The following is a 17150-nucleotide window of genomic DNA, read 5'->3' on the forward strand; positions in this document are numbered from 1 at the left end:
TCCACCCGCGGTGGGGTGGGAGGGGGATGCTGGCCACTCTCCAATGTCCCCTCCTCGGCTGTGGCAGCTCAGTAGCTACTCACCCCTCCTGCTGTTTCACAAACAATTACCCTAAAATTATTTTCTTTCAAGCCCATTTCCAGAGGCATTGATAGGACACTGCGTCGACTGCGTTCCCCCTGATGCTGGCTGAGCTCTGTGGGCTTTTCCCAGCGCGCAGCTGCGGAATATCCATCTGACCTCCGTGACCCTGCTGCTTTCCCAGCAGGAAGCCTCCAAACAAAACCCGATTCACTCAGCAGCCCCGGGGCTGCTTGTGATGCCGGGAGAGCTGCATGTGAGGCGGGGAGGAGGCTGGCGCTCTCCATCGCCCGTGAGCGATGAGGGTTTGCCAAAAATCTCCACTTTTGTGGACACTTTTGTGTCCTTTCCCCATCCAGCTGGCACCGAGCGCTCTGAAATCACACCTTGAAGCCTGCTGCTGCCCTGCCCTGCTCGGAAAACCTCCCCGTGTGGCTGCCCGGGGCTCCGGTGCTGTGCTCCCCGCCTGCCGGCCCCGCGCTCCTCAATGCCGCCTCTGTTCTCCCTCTTGGGTCAAAAACGCGGCTTTTGTGAGCTCAGCCCAGCCCAGCCCTGCTCCGGAGCCCCGGCACGTTCCTCCCGGCCGGCAAAGCTCAGCCCAGCTGTGGCCGGCTGCCGCCTCCTTTCATTTATTTATTTTTGCTTTTGGCCAACAGCTCTAGGTGGGGAGAAGGGGACCTGCGGCTGCTGGGACCCCTCAGGGCTCGCTGGCAAGCCACTCTCCAGCAAAATGTTTGACTTCTCCCTCAGGTGGCTGCCATAACCCAAAATATCAGGGGGAGAAAAAAAATGAGATACAAAGAGGGCTAAAAATAGGCATTTTAATTAATGAAATGTGAATTGGAGGAAGCAGCTTGGCACTGGGTCAACATCTGCAAACGGCAAACACCCTGGAACTCCCTGGGCCTCCACCAGGTTTGGCCACCCATCAGTGCTGTTAGCTCGTGTTTTTGGGGCTCCCCCGGGCAGGAGACACCCACAAATACTGAGGAGACAGGAGATGCTTTGGACTCCGTGCCGGTGGCTTTGTTTTTAATCAGGTAAGTCTGACCGTCTTTCAGTACCTCCTCAGAAGTTCTCGGTTGCTGCCCCACGGGGGCTGGGAGGGTTACAGCCCCTCAGTCCCTGGGGGCTCTCCCGAGATCATACAGAAGATGGTCTCCAGCTAAAACCTGGTGGTCTCCAGTTAAAATGTGACCTCTGTTCTGGGTGTCTCCCTTTGTGGCATGTTGTGCTGCTCTGATTTTTGGGCTTAGCTCCTTCACCAGCTTCCCCCTCCTTTTCACATAATAAATAAATAAATTCACCTGGTATGCAAATACACAGGGAAAAAAGGAAATAAACCCAAACCTCCAAAACCAAGTTTGAAGAGCACCAAACCGTAGTCACCTCATTTTGTTGTAGCCCAAGCGCCGTCCAGGGCTCTGTGGGCAGTTTCCAGTCTCTGCTGGTGAATGAAGGCACTAAACCAAGAAGGTCTCTGGGCTCTTGCTGACACCACAGGGATTTTGTCCTTGCTCTGTCCCAGCTGGCATGGGGGGTGGCAAGGCAGAGGTGCTTGGTCCTGTCCCCCTCTGCTTGCCATCACCCTCCTCATCCTCAGTGCAGCTCCCGAGCTGGGGAGGTGGCCCTGTTGCTGACCCCACCTCCCCTCACCCTTACCATTTCCCCATTCCTGGAGAAACTGAGTAATTCAGGCTCTGCAGGATCCTGGGGCCAGCTCTGCTAAGACGCTCCGGCTCCTGGGGCTGCCACCTGGAGCATTTGTGGGAGCAGGGACCCCCAGGTCGCCTCCGGACCGGCCGGGAGCACGGCCGCAGCCCCTCGTTCCGCCCCGCCACCGTGACCCTGCAGCGCTACGTGACCCAGGCGGGCTGTGCCTCCTCCAGCAGGCTGAAGGAGCGGTTGGCCAGCGCCTCAGGGCTGCTGGCCAGCTTGTAGCCAAAGAGCTGCATGGCCGGGCCGCAGGCGTCCTGCACCACCTGCGCCAGCTTGAAGGGCATGCCGAACCGCCACTTGTCGAACTGCTCCGAGGAGTTCTTGCACGTGGAGTAGACGCCGTTGCCGTCGGGAGGAGCCTGCGTGTTTTTGCCGATCCACTCCTCTACCTGGCGGGTGAGGGGCAGCCCGGCGAAGCGGAACATCTCCCATGCCTTCTGCAGCGGCGCCCGCGCCACGTCCTCGTAGCGCACCAGCATGTAGCGGCCCCGCAGCCAGCCCGGCCGCCGCAGCCCCAGCTCCGCCGACACGCGGATGCTCTCGCAGTTGCCCCGCAGCCGCTGCACCTCTTCCTCGTGCAGCGGGGCCTCCCCTTCGGACGCCCACTTCTTCCAGGTCTCGTACTTGCCCGAGAAGGCCACCATGCGCGAGGCCAGGACGGCGCGGGGGTCCCGCACCAGCTGGATGATGCGCAGGTCCAGCCGGGGGTCCTCCACCAGCGGCTGCAGGAATTCCAGCTGCCGGATGCGCACCGTCTTCAGCGCCACGTGCTGCTTGCGCCGGCACGCCTCGGCCGCCAGCGTGATGTTGAGGGGGCCGCAGCGGCGGTTCTTGCAGTAGTACTTCTCAAAGACCTTCTTGGTGCTGGGCGTGCAGACGGGCTCCTCGCACAGCGAGTGGCTGGAGCCCCGCCGAAACAAGAAGGCCGTCAGGTGGCCCTCGGGAACCGGGGAGATGAAGTTCTCTAGGATGTAGAGGTCGCAGAGGAAGAGCTGCTTGAGGACGTCTCGGTAAACCAAGGCCGAGCCCACCGCGCTGGCTCCTCCCGGCAGGAAGTTCACCGTCTTCTCGACGTGCCAGAGGGGCTCAAAGAGGTAGAAGATGCTGCCCTGCTGGTTGAAGAACTCCCCGACAAAGGAGGAGCCAGTGCGGGTGGTGGCCATCAGCAGGACGTGCCGCCGTGGCCCGGGGTCCCCGGGGTCACCTGCCAGCTGCAGGGTGATGTTGTACAGGTGGGACCTCATCTGGGAGAAGGCAGCGTCCAGCTCCTGCAGCGAGGCCAGCGAGCCATTCTTGGCCAGTGCTGGGCTGACTTCTGTGCTGTTGGCCTCTGCCAGAGCCTGTGGGGACTGCTTCAGCTTGTCCGACACCCTGTGGGGAGAGCCAGCCCAGCCTGGAGGACAGCGGGACCACCCTGCATCCCCGTGGGGGACTTGGGGGGCTCCTCTGCATAGGAGCTCAGGACTGGGGGAGAGGGACTGCAAACCTTGGCATGGCTCAGATGCCCACTGCCTACCTGGAGATGAAGTTGTTCTCCTTCTCGATGATGACGAGGCTGATGACGAAGACCAGCAGGACGGCGTACTTGCTCTTCATCTTCAAGAAGTGCAGCAGCTCCCGGATATCCTGGGGCAAAGCGCATCGGATCTCCATGGGGAGCACACACAGGTCCCTCCTGCACACCGGGAAGGTGTCCTGGGCTAGGGCCTTGCCAGCCCTGCCTGTGGGGAGAAGAAGGCTCAGCATGGTGAGGATCAGAGGCTGACAAAGGCTGGACAAGAGCAGTAAAAAAGTGGAAGCTCCTCCCTACTGCTCCATCCCACCCTGGATGAGGAGCAGCTGCCTGAATGCCCCATCAGCTGCTCCTCCTCCTTCCCAAAATATATCTGCCCGACAGGATCCTTTCCCACGCTTCCACCAGCTCCCCCTGCCCACCCTGAAACCCAATCCCTGCCACCCAACAGCTGCCTGCTTCCCACTGGCAAAAACCTGCTACTGCCAGCGAGGGAGCCCCTGGATCATCCGGATCTTCAGCACATTGTGGCTCCCAGCCTCTGGAAAGGGGAGGCTTGAAGGCTCCACTGCAGGGCCCCAGTGTGGGGCTGAGCAGCTTCCGCCTTCCCCCAGCATGGCAGCAGCAGCTGCTGAGCCTCGAAAATGAAACCCAGAGAGTTTTCAGGAACAACGGCAGGCCGGAAAACACTGCTGCTGCCAGTCCCCCTCGGGGAGTAGAATGCTCCGGGGGAGGATTTTTGCCAAAAAAGGGAAGAAAAAAAAAATTCCAAATGATGGTGCAGCTGCTTGGTGTGGGATGCAAAACCAGGAGACTTGGCATCCCCGCCCGGCAGAAAAGACCCGCCCCCCCCAGCCTCTCCTTCAGCATCCGAATCGGGGCGTTGCTGGAAATGCTCTGAGTCACACCAAACCCACGCCCCAGCTGGAGATTTTGGGGGCCACAGCCGCTGTTTCAGGCTCTGGGGCAGGTCCCCCAATGCAGATTTGCACTCCTAGGCCTTGCTGGCACCTGCCACCTGCCCTGGGTGATGCTGTTTGCTCGTCCGGCTTTCTTGGCCAGACTTTCGGTGACTCAGGGAAAGTCTATTTAGCCTTGGCTGGGCTCCACAAGGGGCAGCCCGTCCCAGCCCTGCTTTTGGGGTGAAGGAGGGGAGCCAGGCAGAGCCCCATCCTTTGGGGGGCCCCAGGGTTTGCTGGAGGGGAGATGCCCTGGCCAAGCCTCGGCATCTGCAGCCCCTGGCAGAGCGTGGAGCGGGGAAGCCCTGCCAGGCATTGCGTCACGTCACAGCCTCTTCTGCATCGTGTTCAGCCAAAATGTGCATTTTTTAGGCCAAAATGTGCATTTTTTAGCGTTGCTCGCTGAATGCCCCTCTGGCTGGGAAGGAGGGACCATGGGCAGGAGGGGTGGGATATGTCCCGTGGCCAGGGCAGCACCCAGCCTGTCAGATTCCCAGTCCTCCTGTGCGAGGACCAGGAATTTCCCAGCTTGAGCTGCTGGCACTCAGCTCCTGAGGCTTGGCTTCCAGCGATCTCCTTTCCAGCAAAACCTTCTAAAAAGAGACATCCACACCCACGCACCCAGGAAACTCAGGATTTAGTGGGATGCAGGGACTCTGGAGAGTTCTGGCAGCCCCAGAGCCCTCCCACAGTGGTCCCCCAGCTTCCCCCGCTTTCAGCAAGCGGCACCGAGATCCCCAGCCCACGTGTGTGTGTGTGTGTGTGTGTGTGTGTGTGTGTGTGTGTGTGTGTGTTTTTAACAGCCCTGTTAGTTCAGTTTGTCATCACGCAGCTCCTCGGGGACAGGCCAGCAGCCGGGGCAGGTGCCTTTCACCAGCCACCCCTCATATCCCCCCTCCTGGGTCGTGCCCCCTCGATGACAGGATTTGTCAGAGTGTTTGAGCAACCGAGAGAAAAAAAATCAAGTACACAAAGTCCTCGGTGTGCGGCCGCGTCTCAGAGTCAGGGCATCCCAGGGGGCGGTGATCTGCATCCCTGCCCTGGCCTGGGGCTGGGGACAGTCCCCACGCACAGGGGATGGCATCAGCCGCTTCCTGGGACAAATCCCTGGGCAAAGGCAGCCTCGCGTTCTCCCCCTCTAATGCCCCCAGCTGCCTGACCACAAATGAGCCACAGAGCAGGAATTATTCACAGGGGTGACACAGAGATCCATGGCCGGCAGCGCTGGCAAAACCCTCATTCACAGGCCCGGGGCAGACACCATTCATTAAACAAACAACCGGCTGCAAATCCCGCCCGAGACCCGCGGGGCCCCGTCAGGGCTGAGCTGAGGGGCTGGGGACACACGGGTGACCTGGTGAGGCTGCCTGGCTCAGCCTAAAGCTCAGCCTAAAGCTCAGCCTAAAGCTCTTCCTCGCTGGGGCCCGCGTGGCTCAGCCCGGCTGGGGCACTGTGAGAGCCACAAGTGCCCCTTTGTGAGGGGAACAGAGGGGCTCTGTGTCCCTGCACGCTCCCCTTCAGGGCTCTGCTGGGATGGGATGGATCAGGAGAACCATTGGGATGCTGCTGCTGCCACCCCAGGGTGCCCTGCCAGTGTCCACTCCTGGGGAGTGCACCTGTGTGAGCAGACAGACGGACGGACATCACCCCTGGAGACAGCAGGCAGCCTCACCTTGCTCTCCACGTCCCAAAGCAAAGCAGGATAATTTCCAGGGATGCTAAACTGAGATGCTGGGGAACGCAGCACCCACAGCTCAGATGCTGCTCCCCGCCTTTTCCTATCCCTCAGGCTGGAAGTGCTTTTCAATTCAGCAGGGATGGCTGCAATTCCCTTTGCAGAGATTTATGGATTTCCCAGGTGAGTTAAAGCCAGAAAAGGAGCTTTTTTTTGGGCGATGTTGGGGATTTTGTTCCCATGCAAATCTGCTCAGGTGGGATCCACCACTACCAGCAAGTTAACTTAACCTTGCCACAGCAAGAAGGAAGACTTGGACAGTAATAGAGACACCAAATCATTCCACTCCGCTGGAGCAAGTTGGTTTGTGGGATGGATGTTTTGGGGGCCACAGCCGCTGTTTCAGGCTCTGGGGCAGGTCCCCAGTGTGCAGATTTGAACCCCTAGGCCTTGCTGGCACCTGCCACCTGCCCTGGGTGGTGCAGGAGGGGTGAGAAGAGCAGAGGCCCTGTGAGAGGAAGGAGGGAAGGGATGCTCCTGTCACCTTCCTGCAGGGCATTCCACAGGACTGTCTGACTGGCAGAGCAGAGCAGGGGTTTTCAGCTCTGTTTTGGGAAAGGGAAGGTCTTAAACAAAGTCTTGGGGCTCTCATTCCCCAGCTCTGGCTGCCCTGAACCCCCACCAGGTGAGATCCAGGAAAGAAAAATGCCTGTGGCTGCCAGGGGCAGCCAGTAGGAGGTGAGACTGGATGAAGTCACATTTTCCTCTGGTGACTCAACAGACAACAACTGAGCTCTGGACACAGAAAGGCAATGAAACACCCACGTGCAAGAGTTCCTGAGATCCTTCTGACCATCCTGCCCCCATCCACTCCCATCCATCCTCCATGGAAGCCCACAGTGACCTGCAGCTGAGCCTGCTGCCCCTGGAGCTGCTGCTGCACTGAGTAATTCCCTCCACAGTCCTTTGCTTCATCAGACTTCATCAGACACCGGATCAGCAAAACACAGGGGCGGAACAACAAAGAGATAAGGAGCACGGGCTTATCTGCTCTCCGTGCTGCTTTTTGTCTGCAACCTGGGAAAAAAAAAAACCTCTCTGTATTTACTCTTTCAACTATTTCCGCTCCCAGCTTCCTCCCGAGGCTGGTCTTGGGAAACGTTCCACCAGAGCTTCCCACTTTGCTTTCATGTCCCAGCAATTTTCATCCTGGTCCTGGCTGTCCTCCAAGGCAGGGCACAAGCACAGCACTGCTTCAGTTTGCCCTGCAGCACAGCTAAGGAGCCCGTCCAGGCAGGTATTTTTGGGTTAAAAACATGTCTAGTCAAGCTAAAAAAAAAAGAAGAGGGGAAAAAAGTCATCTCCTACAATGTTTATAAAGTTGCTGAGAATAGTCACAATCCTCATCAAATTGAAGCCTGGAAACTGCCCGTTGGAGGAGAAAGTTGGGAATGGAAAGTCCTTCTGACTCAGAGGTTACCCTCAGGAGCAGCAGCAGGAGCGGGGTTGGTACAAACAGGCACCACTGGAACAACTTTGTTTGCATTGCATGAGCTCTCAAACTCCAGTGCATGAGGTCCTGTCCACTCTTCCCTGTCCCACCTGCTCTCTGTGATGACCCAGATGAGCTGCCCTTGTTCCTCGTGTCCCACTGTGCAGAAGGGTTGTAGAGACTGTTGAGGGCACAGTAATGCTGGTGACAGGACCAGCACAGGCTTCATGGCCAGGACAGACTGCTTTTTTCTCTCCCTCACCGTGGTGGTGTCCAAAGAGACCCCAAGAGTTTTCTCCTGACCCAGCAGAGGGGAGAGCTGCTGCTCCTTCCCCTGCTGAACCCAACAGGGCTCAGAGCTGTCAATGCTGGACATGGGGATAAGACACGAGCATCTGCCAGGCAGGGAGCAGCCTCTGGAGCTGGATCTGGACCAGGACCCAGCTAAAACACCTTTATGGGCCAGGACCCAGCTAAAACACCTTCAGCCTTGAAACCAACCCGCCGGCAACCACAGACACGGTCGGGGTGGGGTTTGCAGCACCACCTGCAGCAAAGGTGAGCAACTGAAGTGCTGGGCAGCGAGGGGGGCTGCAGAGCAGACCACCAGGACGGGTGGGAGGACGTTTGCTCGGCGCCGGTGGCACAATGCCGGCTGCTGTGCGTGCCGGCGGCCCCCGGCCACGCCGGGAACCGCAAATGCCCGCCCCTGCTTCAATGAGCCCTTTCTTTGGGGCGCAGAGCCCACGGTCCCTCCCACCGCCCCACACTCCTGCCCCTCGCTGCTCCACGCTCGCCTGGAAGCTCCTGGTGGGCAGACCCAGCCCAAGAGCGGGGATACGGCGCTCCCTGTGCCCGCCTCTGCTCCCCTTTCAGCCCCAGCCAGGCGCCTGCAGCGCTCCAGGGATGCAGAAGGGACTGGTGGCAAGAGATGCTGGCGAGGGGACAGTGACCTGTGCTCGAGTCAGCACAGGGAGACTGGGGCTGTGAAATCGAGCTGAAGCAACATGGCAGATGTGGAAAAATTGCAGAGTTAAATGCCTGTCCTGGTGTAGCGTTGTAAATCGTTGGCTGTGGAAAAGGAGACGCTTTCCTCCAGGCACCAAAGCCAGGCTCGGTGCAGAGGCAGTGGGGCGTGGGCAGCTCTCCCCAGTGTGGTGGGAGCAGCTGCTGAAATGCCGGCAGGCACTCAGGGGGACTCTGCTGGGATGGCCTTTCCCCCCAGGCTACCCCCGTGCCATCCAGAGGGTGTCAGAGTCCCAGCTCCCGCAGAAATGTCCCTGGCTCCCGGGCTCCGGCCGAGGGCCAGCGTGCCCCGGTGGCCCCGGGACAGGAGGGGAAAGGGTGAGAGCAACTTTCCAGTGCTCCCTGCTAGGGGCTGACAGGACGGATGATGCAACTCCGGGATGGTTGTGAGAAACCCTCCTTTTCCAAAGTCTCCTTCTGTCGCCCCAAACGCGCTCCGCTCCGGACGGAGGCTCGGCACTGCAGAGCTCGATCCCATTCCATTGATTTTTTTTTTTTTTTTCCCGTTTTTTTTTTTCCCCCGAAAGAAAGGCACGGGGAGAGCTGCTGAGCAGTCATGTGCCGGGAGGACTTTCGGCAGCGGGGTGCTGGGATCGGGCTGTCCGCCGAGGAGAGGGAGGGAGGCAGGGGAGGAAGGGAGGCACGGCCGGCGCTGCCCCGCTGCGGGAGCGGGCGGCGGGGGCCCCGCACCGAGACAAAGGAGCGGCCGAGGCCGGAGGGCGCACAAAGGAGCCGGCGGAGCCCGGGGCCGCCCCTGCGGGGGGATGCGGCCACCGAGCCCCGCGCTCCCCCCTGGCCCCGCTCCCCCTGCCCGGGCCGGGGGGTGAGCTCGGGGCCGCGGCCCCTCCTCGCACGCCCAACTTCCCGCAAGTCCCGCCGCGCCGGGAGAGATCCGAGCCCCGCCGCCATCCTCCCCCTCGCCCCGGGGCTCCCGCTGCCCATCGCGCCGCTCCCGACCCCGCTGCACGTACCCGGCGGCGGCTCCGCGGGGCGAGCGAGCCCGGTCCTGCCGTGCGGGAGGAATGAGAGCAGCGGGTCCCCTGCTTTTCTTCACGGTGCTGTCATCCTCCCTCCCTCCCTCCCTCCCTGATTCCCTCCCTCCCCTCTTCCCTCCCTCCCTCCTTCCTTCCTTCCTTCCTCCCAGCCGGGGCAGCGGCGGGGGGAGCGGTCCCGGCGCTGGGCGCGGGTCCCGGGGCGGGGCCGGGCAGGGTCCCCGGGCCGAGCCCCCGCTGCCCCCACCCCGGGAGCTGCCGGCCCCCGCCTCGGGATGGCTGGAAGGGGCCGCCCGGGTGGGGAAAGGGGGAAGTGCGGTCCTGGGAGCCCACAGACACCCCGCGAAATTGGGCCAAGGTGAGTCCCCCCCCTCCAGGGCACCACGGGGCGATTTGGGCTGCAGGCTTCCTGCCCAAAGCTGGGTCACACTGCGGTGGTCAGGGCTTTATCCTGCAAACCTCCAAGGATGGAGCTGGTACAACCTCTCTTTGCTCACTGCCGTACTGGAGAAATTGTTTCTTCTTCCATCCACTCCAAACCTGTCCTGCCCCAGCTCTCACCATCCCATCATGTGAGGAACCTGGCTCCATCTCTGTGACCACCTTGTGGCAAGGTTCCTCTTTGTTCTCCTCAGCCAAAACTGGCTTCAAGGTCAGCACCTTTCTCCCCAAACTCCACTTTGTCCCCACACAGGAGCTGTGGAGGGGGTGGTCCCACCGTGGTGTGCTGTGCTGGTGAGGCCACATCCATGTGCTCCAAGGGGGCAGGGAGTGAGAGCATCCCACTGGGAGCAGCCCAGGAGCACTGGGGACAGCGGCTGCCACTGTCCCTGCAGGGCAGGCTTAGGGTCTGGAGCATCAAATCCTACAGAAATGACTGTTTTGGCTGAAGTGCAGAAATTCACCCAGCTCCCTCAGAGCTCTGTAATGTTAGACACCAAGGAGCTGAAAGACATCTGGCTCTGCAAGCAGAGAGACATCCAAAAAACCAGTCCCCATAAAAACTTTCAGCCTTCTTTCACATTCCTGGCATAGCTTTTCTGCTACGCATGTGGCATAGACAACAAAATGCAAGTTTTCTTGGCATTGAAGTGTGATGATCAACGTTGTTCATCGCTCCTCAGTGGCTTCCTGTGAGCCAAGGTGATGGGGATGGCTTTGCATGGCCTTCCTTCCTTCCTTCCTTCCTTCCTTCCTTCCTTCCTTCCTTCCTTCCTTCCTTCCTTCCTTCCTTCCTTCCTTCCTTCCTTCCTTCCTTCCTTCCTTCCTTCCTTCCTTCCTTCCTTCCTTCCTTCCTTCCTTCCTTCCTTCCTTCCTTCCTTCCTTCCTTCCTTCCTTCCTTCCTTCCTTCCTTCCTTCCTTCCTTCCTTCCTTCCTTCCTTCCTTCCTTCCTTCCTTCCTTCCTTCCTTCCTTCCTTCCTTCCTTCCTTCCTTCCTTCCTTCCGCAGCCAGTGGCTGCAATCCAGCTGCAGATAGTCAAGACATCTCTGATAACTTCAGGACATCTCTGATAACTCCAGGGCTTGGTTTCTGCAGCCCTGCTGATGGAGCTGGGGTGAAGGGCAATGCCTCTGAAGGGAACTCTGCCCAAATGAGGCAAGCCCAGGGCTGGCAGGATCAGGCCTGTATAGGCTGTCAGGTTGATCATGTCAGAAAAGAGCAGATAAGTCTGGCTGGCTGCACACTTCAGGAGTTTCGTGGAGTTTTGAGATGCAGTGAAACATTTTTAAGCTCCTTGCTTGTTATTTCAGCTGGATCAGGGCATTCTGCCTTGGATTCTGTGGGCAAAGATCTTGGCAAAAATACAACCGTGATACATAAATAATTTTGAGGTGAGGGCACAGAGAGGGGCTGGTGGGCAGCTGAACACCCACACTAGAGGGAGTCACTGTCCTTGCTGGATGCTTTAGGGGCAGTCGTGGGGTGGCAGGAGCAGAGGAGGGACCTCCCCTCGCTGTGGGGCACAGCCTGAGCCCGGGCCGAGAGATCACCTTCCTGCTTCATCAATAATGAAGCTGCCATGGGGAGGAACAAAGTGCTCGCAGCGCCGAGAGAGGCGGCGGCAGAGGCTGGAGTTGTGTTTCCTCCGCCCTTCCCTTCCCTTCCCTTCCCTTCCCTTCCCTTCCCTTCCCTTCCCTTCCCTTCCCTTCCCTTCCCTTCCCTTCCCTTCCCTTCCCTTCCCTTCCCTTCCCTTCCCTTCCCTTCCCTTCCCTTCCCTTCCCTTCCCTTCCCTTCCCTTCCCTTCCCTTCCCTTCCCTTCCCTTCCCTTCCCTTCCCTTCCCTTCCCTTCCCTTCCCTTCCCTTCCTGCGGATCGCATTTCCCCCGCCGCCCGTTCCTCCTCCCCAGGGATAACAGAGCCGCTGCTCCCTGCCTTGCACAAGGGCGTGGAGGCAAAGGAGCAGCCCCACAAGGACATCAGGAGCAAGGAAAGGGCGACGTGTCTCTATAGCAACCAGGATGCTCTGGGTTTTTGGGGAATAACCAGCCTGGTTAAACCAAACATCTGCTGCTGGTTTTACACCCTCGGTTCAAGCTGATGATGTGGCAGTGACCAGGTCAGGCTACAATTTTAAAAAATCTCCACTGGTTTTTCTCTGTTAGCACCAGGGCAGCATCTCATTTTTATCATTGGCATGATAAAAAGCATCGTCCCATCTTGCAGGATCTGCTTCAACAATTTGTGTATAAAATAGAGGTCATCAGTTGGTTTTTGGGTGGTAAAATCTACTTAAACTGGAGGAGACAAAATGGTGTGGAAATTTGAGTTAGTCTGTAGGGAAGAGAACGATTTGAGGCAAAAATGAGGTAATCAACAGGTAGGAAAAAATTTGTCTAGAAAACTTTAGGTGATCTGTAAGGCACAGTAAATATTTTGGGGGTAAGATCTGAGATGATCTGTAGGGGGCAGAATTACATTTTTTCCAATAATCTAGAGGTAATCAGCAGGGGTTTTTTTTAGTGGTAAAATGTAGGCAGTCTGTTGGGGAAAGAACGAACATTTTGGAGATAAGACAGAGGTAGTCAGAGGGTTCTTTTGATTGTAAAATCTGTGCTAATCTGTAGAGGACAAAATGAATTTTTGAGGGCTAAATGTGAGGTAATCTCTAGTGAACTCAGTCTTCATCACAGATTATTGCACAATATCATCTTTTCAGTTTGAAAAACATCTCACTCAATGAGCAGCAGGACTGATCCATGTCCCAAACCACTTCCACCTTTTTTAAACACCAGAGGCTTCATCTGCTGGGAGCAGAAAGCGGAAAATCTTGCAAAATAAATGTGGGAAGATATCAGGGAGTTGCAGACTTGTTTAGGTTGGAGAAAATCTAAAAGATCACCTAGTTCCAACCATGAAATTCTATTTTTCCCACTGTATTATCTAAAGACCTTTGAGCTGGTAGGAGTTAAAAGCAAATCTCCCCATCTTCAGGGAACAGGCTAACTTGCACTTTCCTTTGGCATAATAAAGCATTGCTATTTCTGCACCTTTTTGAGTCTCCAAAGCTTATTCAAAACAAACTGCCCCATGTGGATGCTGACTGTGAGAACAGAAAACCCCAAAGGATGCAATTTATTGGCAGAAGACGTCACAATTCCTCCTCTTTTCCTTTTCCCAAAGGAAATGGAACAATTGCCAACAATTTCTCCCACCCTCTGAAGGGCGGGGGCTCCAGTTTCCCAGAACCTGCACCAGGCCTTCCCAAGGAAAGCATTTTCACTAAAGACTCCCTGGCCATGGGCTGCTACCAGGAAGGTGAGTGTGAAAATCCTCTAAGGGCTGAATGCCATTTTAAATAACTGATCTACCTGTGCTTGGACTTTTCCTCTTAAACCTTCCCACATAAACCTCACCAGGGAGTTTCCATCCTCGTGCCAAGGCTGCCCTGCTTTTCCTGTGGAATGCAGAACGAAGAGTTGGAACTCTTCTAGGGGTTTTTTTGTTTGCTTGGGGTTTTTTGTTTGTTTGTTTTCCGGTTGTTTTGTTTGGTTGGTTTTGGGGTTTGTTTGCTTGCTTGAGTTTTTGGGGCTTTTTTGGCTTGTTTTTATGTTTGTACGAATAATTAAACACTTCTATTCCCTCCTACTGGGAAACCTCTCTCCTTGTGACCATCAGCGGGGTGTTCCACCCTCTCTGCCGATGATGGGCTTCGTGGCACTGAAGGCTGTAAGAAAGCCAAGCTTGGGAACTCCGTGTTTTCACCCGGTTTTCAGAGCCCTGCCTTGCAGCTGCTCCTCTCCCCGCGCTCCTGCTGCCACCTGCCGACCGCCCCTGCCCCGGGTGCCAACTGGTCCCAGTATCCCGGCTGCAGCCCTTACTGGAGCCTTGGCTCCGGAGGGTTCCTCTCCCAGCTCCCCCCGAGCTTCCTGGCCCCGCAGGTTGGAGGGGGAAAGCGAGCGCTGCCAGACCCCACATCTGCTTTTTCTGTTCCTCCTTCCCCATCCCTTCCACGGATGAACCCCAAAAAGCTCCTGTTGGTTCCCTGCCTAACCCTTGTCTGTTCCTGTCTCACCACTCTGCTGTCCCACACCCCACAGTGCATCAGCTGCCACAGGGAGGGTGTTGCCATCAAGAACAAGAAGCAAATTGCCCACCAAGAGGGCAGCAAGCACAGCCAGTGGCCCTGGTGACAGGACCCGGGGGCTGGGGGAGGTGACAGCCAGCAAACAGCATGAGAAGGGCTGTCCCTAAGCCAGCAGGGTTTGCTCTCTGCTCAGCGCCCGAGGAAGGAGCTCTGCTCTCCATGGAGAACTGATACTTGGCCAGTTTTCATCCAGGACCTGTGGATATGGCTGATTTCTCATGGCTGCTTTCCTGGCTCTCTGGCTTGTGCAGCCCCAGCACATCCCATTATCTGAGCTCTCCAGAGAGACTTGCAGTGGATTTTTCCCCCCACTTTCACAGCAGGTGTAATTAAAACCCTTCCTAATGAGGGTGGGAGCTCAGTGGGAATCGAGGTGCTGACAGCTGATGTGATTTTAACTGAGCTCCACTCACCCCACCCTCACTGCCTCCTTCAGCCCCCCACAAACATGTGCAGAATCTTCAAATGACCCTGCACCTCATTTTCTGTTCCTTTTTCAATCCACTTCTCTAAAGCTGCTGAGGGTGAAATAAAGAAGTTGGTTTATTTTTAATCATTGCAAACACTTTCCCAACCTGCAATGCAAAACATTCACTTTTGACACAATAAGAGCAGCTGAGCCAGGGGGATTTCTGTCGAGAAGAGAGGCTGGTAAGCCTTAAAGCAGTGCCACCAGTAGAAAAAGCCTCTGATGTCCCCTATCCCAGCAAGGCCAGTCTGCTGCTCTCCCAGGTGAGCAGGAAGCCTTGTGCTTTCTGGTTTGGCTTTTGAAGCTTCTGTCAAGGAGGAAAAAAGGCAAGTGAGAAGGGAGGGGGGATCACATGCAGGCTACAAGAGCATTTGTACCAGTGTCATTGGCTCTGGAGCAGCCCTGCAGTGAAAAAAATGCCATCATGTGGCTGTCAGCATCTCAGCAAGGTCAGCAGCATCCTCAGCTGGGTTAAATCCCTGTGTTGGGAGGGCTCCCAGGACAAGGTGAGAGATGAGAATTGACTCAAGTTCTCAGAAGGCTGATTTATTATTTTATGATATTATATTATATGAAAAGAAATGATACACTAAAACTATACTAAAGAGAAAGGAGCCATCAGAAGCTAGACAAGAATGATAATAAAAACCCATGACAGACCAGAGTCCCAACACAGCTGGATTGGGATTGGTCATTAAGTTAAAACAATTCACATGTTGGGTAAACAATTCTCCAAATCACATTCCAGAGCAGCAAAACAGGGAGAAGCTGAGGCTTCTCATCTTCCTCGGAGAAGAAATCCTGGGAAAGGGATTTTTCATAAAATGTCACAGTGACATCCCTGCTCTCTACACACATGGAAACTCTCCATCTGGCCAACCCCCTTTCCCAACACACCACATTCAAGGAAGGGAAGTCTGTTTAGGATCAACCAAGTGTAGCTCCTTTTATTTCTGCCCAGCCTGTGTGTGAAGAGAAATCCCCAGCAAAAAGGAGCTGATTGTGCTCCATGGCAGCAGTTACCCACTCTGGGCCTCAATGGGAGAGGAAATGTCTGCAAAATGGTGACTTGTCTCATTCTCTGACCTCCAAATAGAAGGAAGTGAGAACCACTTTGGAGTGGAAAGTTCTGAGCACCCAGAAAACCCAAGGAGTGACTCGGGTTTTTGGTTGCTGAGTTTTTCAGCCAAGGTGCCCACTGGGTTTTACTTGGTAAGCACCACACTGGGCCACAGGCACAGAACAAAGCGTGGTCCCTGCTGCAGGCTGTCCTCTTCTGCTCCTCACCTAGAACATCACGAGTCTTAAGAGTATGGAAATAAATTCTGGCAACACTGACTTGTCAATAATCTAAGCCAAATCCTTGGGGTCAAGGTGTTTATGAAATGGTGTGGTTTTATCAAGGTGCTCTCAAACATTGATGAAAACTTCAAGAAGCCCTAGGTTGGAAGAGGTTCCTCATGCTGAATGCTTTCACCGGTGAGGTTTATTGGTGCAGCTTATTTCCTTGCCCTAATGGGTTATTTATATCTCATCTTTTTGTTGTCCTGCCATTCCATGGGGTGCTGAAACCCACCTAAAGCAGGGGAAGGATCATCTGTGCTCTCTTTCTGTCCCTGCCACATGTTCCCTCTCCCTCCCTTTGTGAGACCTGCAGTAAAATGAGCCTGTAATCTTATCTTTTATTGCCTTTTCTTTGCAGGGGGAGTTTAGAGCTGGATCCCCCTGATCCTCCTGACGTGGCTGGATCAGGAGCTGACCAGGTCTGCTCAGTCTGGGCAGGGAAGCAGCAGGGGCACGAGGCCAGGGGGTGAGGGGTGGCAGGGAAGGCCCTTCCAGCAGGGAAAATCCCTTCCAGCAGCAGCTCAGGCTGCAACATTTCCACTGTGGGCACCACTAAGTGCTCACACCACCTGGGTGCCTCCTGACGGTCCCTAAAGTCACCCTCTGGCCTTGTGGAGATAACATCTCTGCCTGGAGACATTTCTGGCTTGGTGATAACCAAATCCTCACTGCTTTGCACACAATGAGGACACCAGGACCTTTGGAGCCTTGCTCATAATAGAGAAGGGCCTTTCCAAAAAAAAAAAAAAAAAAGGATCTGAAATAAAAGCACCTGAGCAGATAAGGGACAGAGAACCAGTATCTGCCCAGAAGCCTGGGGAGTTCACTGGGATGTCCATGGGGTCAGCCCAGCCCTGCAGCCTCTGCAAGATCCACCTCTAGGAAATGGCACTGCTGCAGCCTGCAAGGGTGGAACCTGCTTCTCCACCTCAGCTGCTCTAGTTGTGGTGGGTCTCATTTGAAAGGGCTGTTGTGGGGTGAGAGACAGTGTGTGACACAGGGCAGCACCCTCCTGCCAGAGAACCCATGGATCTCAGGGAAAGGGCAGGATGAGCCCACCAAGATCACCTGCTTTGTGTGGACACCTGCAGGAGGAACCACTGCTGCCTGCAGGAAGGCTGTCACTGGAACCAGCCACTTTTACTAGAAATCACTACAAATTCCATGTATCTTCCTGTTCCTGTCATAAACCCTCTTGCTTTCTAAGCTTCCCTGTGAAAGGAAGCAGCACAAACCTGATAATCCTCATTCTTATGGAAAAAACAGTTTCCAAATCTCTTGGGGTTAATTAAGTCT

General features: G+C 56.0%; 1 protein-coding gene across 3 annotated transcripts; it reads right to left on the bottom strand.

The window, feature by feature from the left end:
- Nucleotides 1–888: 888 nt before the first annotated feature.
- CHST3 (carbohydrate sulfotransferase 3) lies at nucleotides 889–9524 on the bottom strand. 3 transcript variants are annotated; one of them, XM_036386267.1, is made up of 3 exons: nucleotides 9437–9524; nucleotides 3317–3521; nucleotides 889–3171 (listed from the first exon to the last, which is right to left on the bottom strand). In XM_036386267.1, exons 2-3 carry the CDS (start codon nucleotides 3451–3453, stop codon nucleotides 1938–1940), a joined length of 1371 nt encoding a protein of 456 aa, XP_036242160.1. In that variant the 5' UTR covers nucleotides 3454–3521; nucleotides 9437–9524; the 3' UTR covers nucleotides 889–1937. The 3 variants fall into 3 exon arrangements, with proteins under 3 accessions (XP_036242160.1, XP_036242161.2, XP_036242159.1); XM_036386268.2 differs by lacking the exon at nucleotides 9437–9524 and adding an exon at nucleotides 3790–4135; XM_036386266.1 differs by lacking the exon at nucleotides 9437–9524 and having other exon boundaries at nucleotides 3317–3546.
- Nucleotides 9525–17150: the final 7626 nt, after the last annotated feature.

Source organism: Molothrus ater, chromosome 8 (assembly GCF_012460135.2).
Source record: "Molothrus ater isolate BHLD 08-10-18 breed brown headed cowbird chromosome 8, BPBGC_Mater_1.1, whole genome shotgun sequence".
Lineage (NCBI taxonomy): Eukaryota > Metazoa > Chordata > Aves > Passeriformes > Icteridae > Molothrus > Molothrus ater.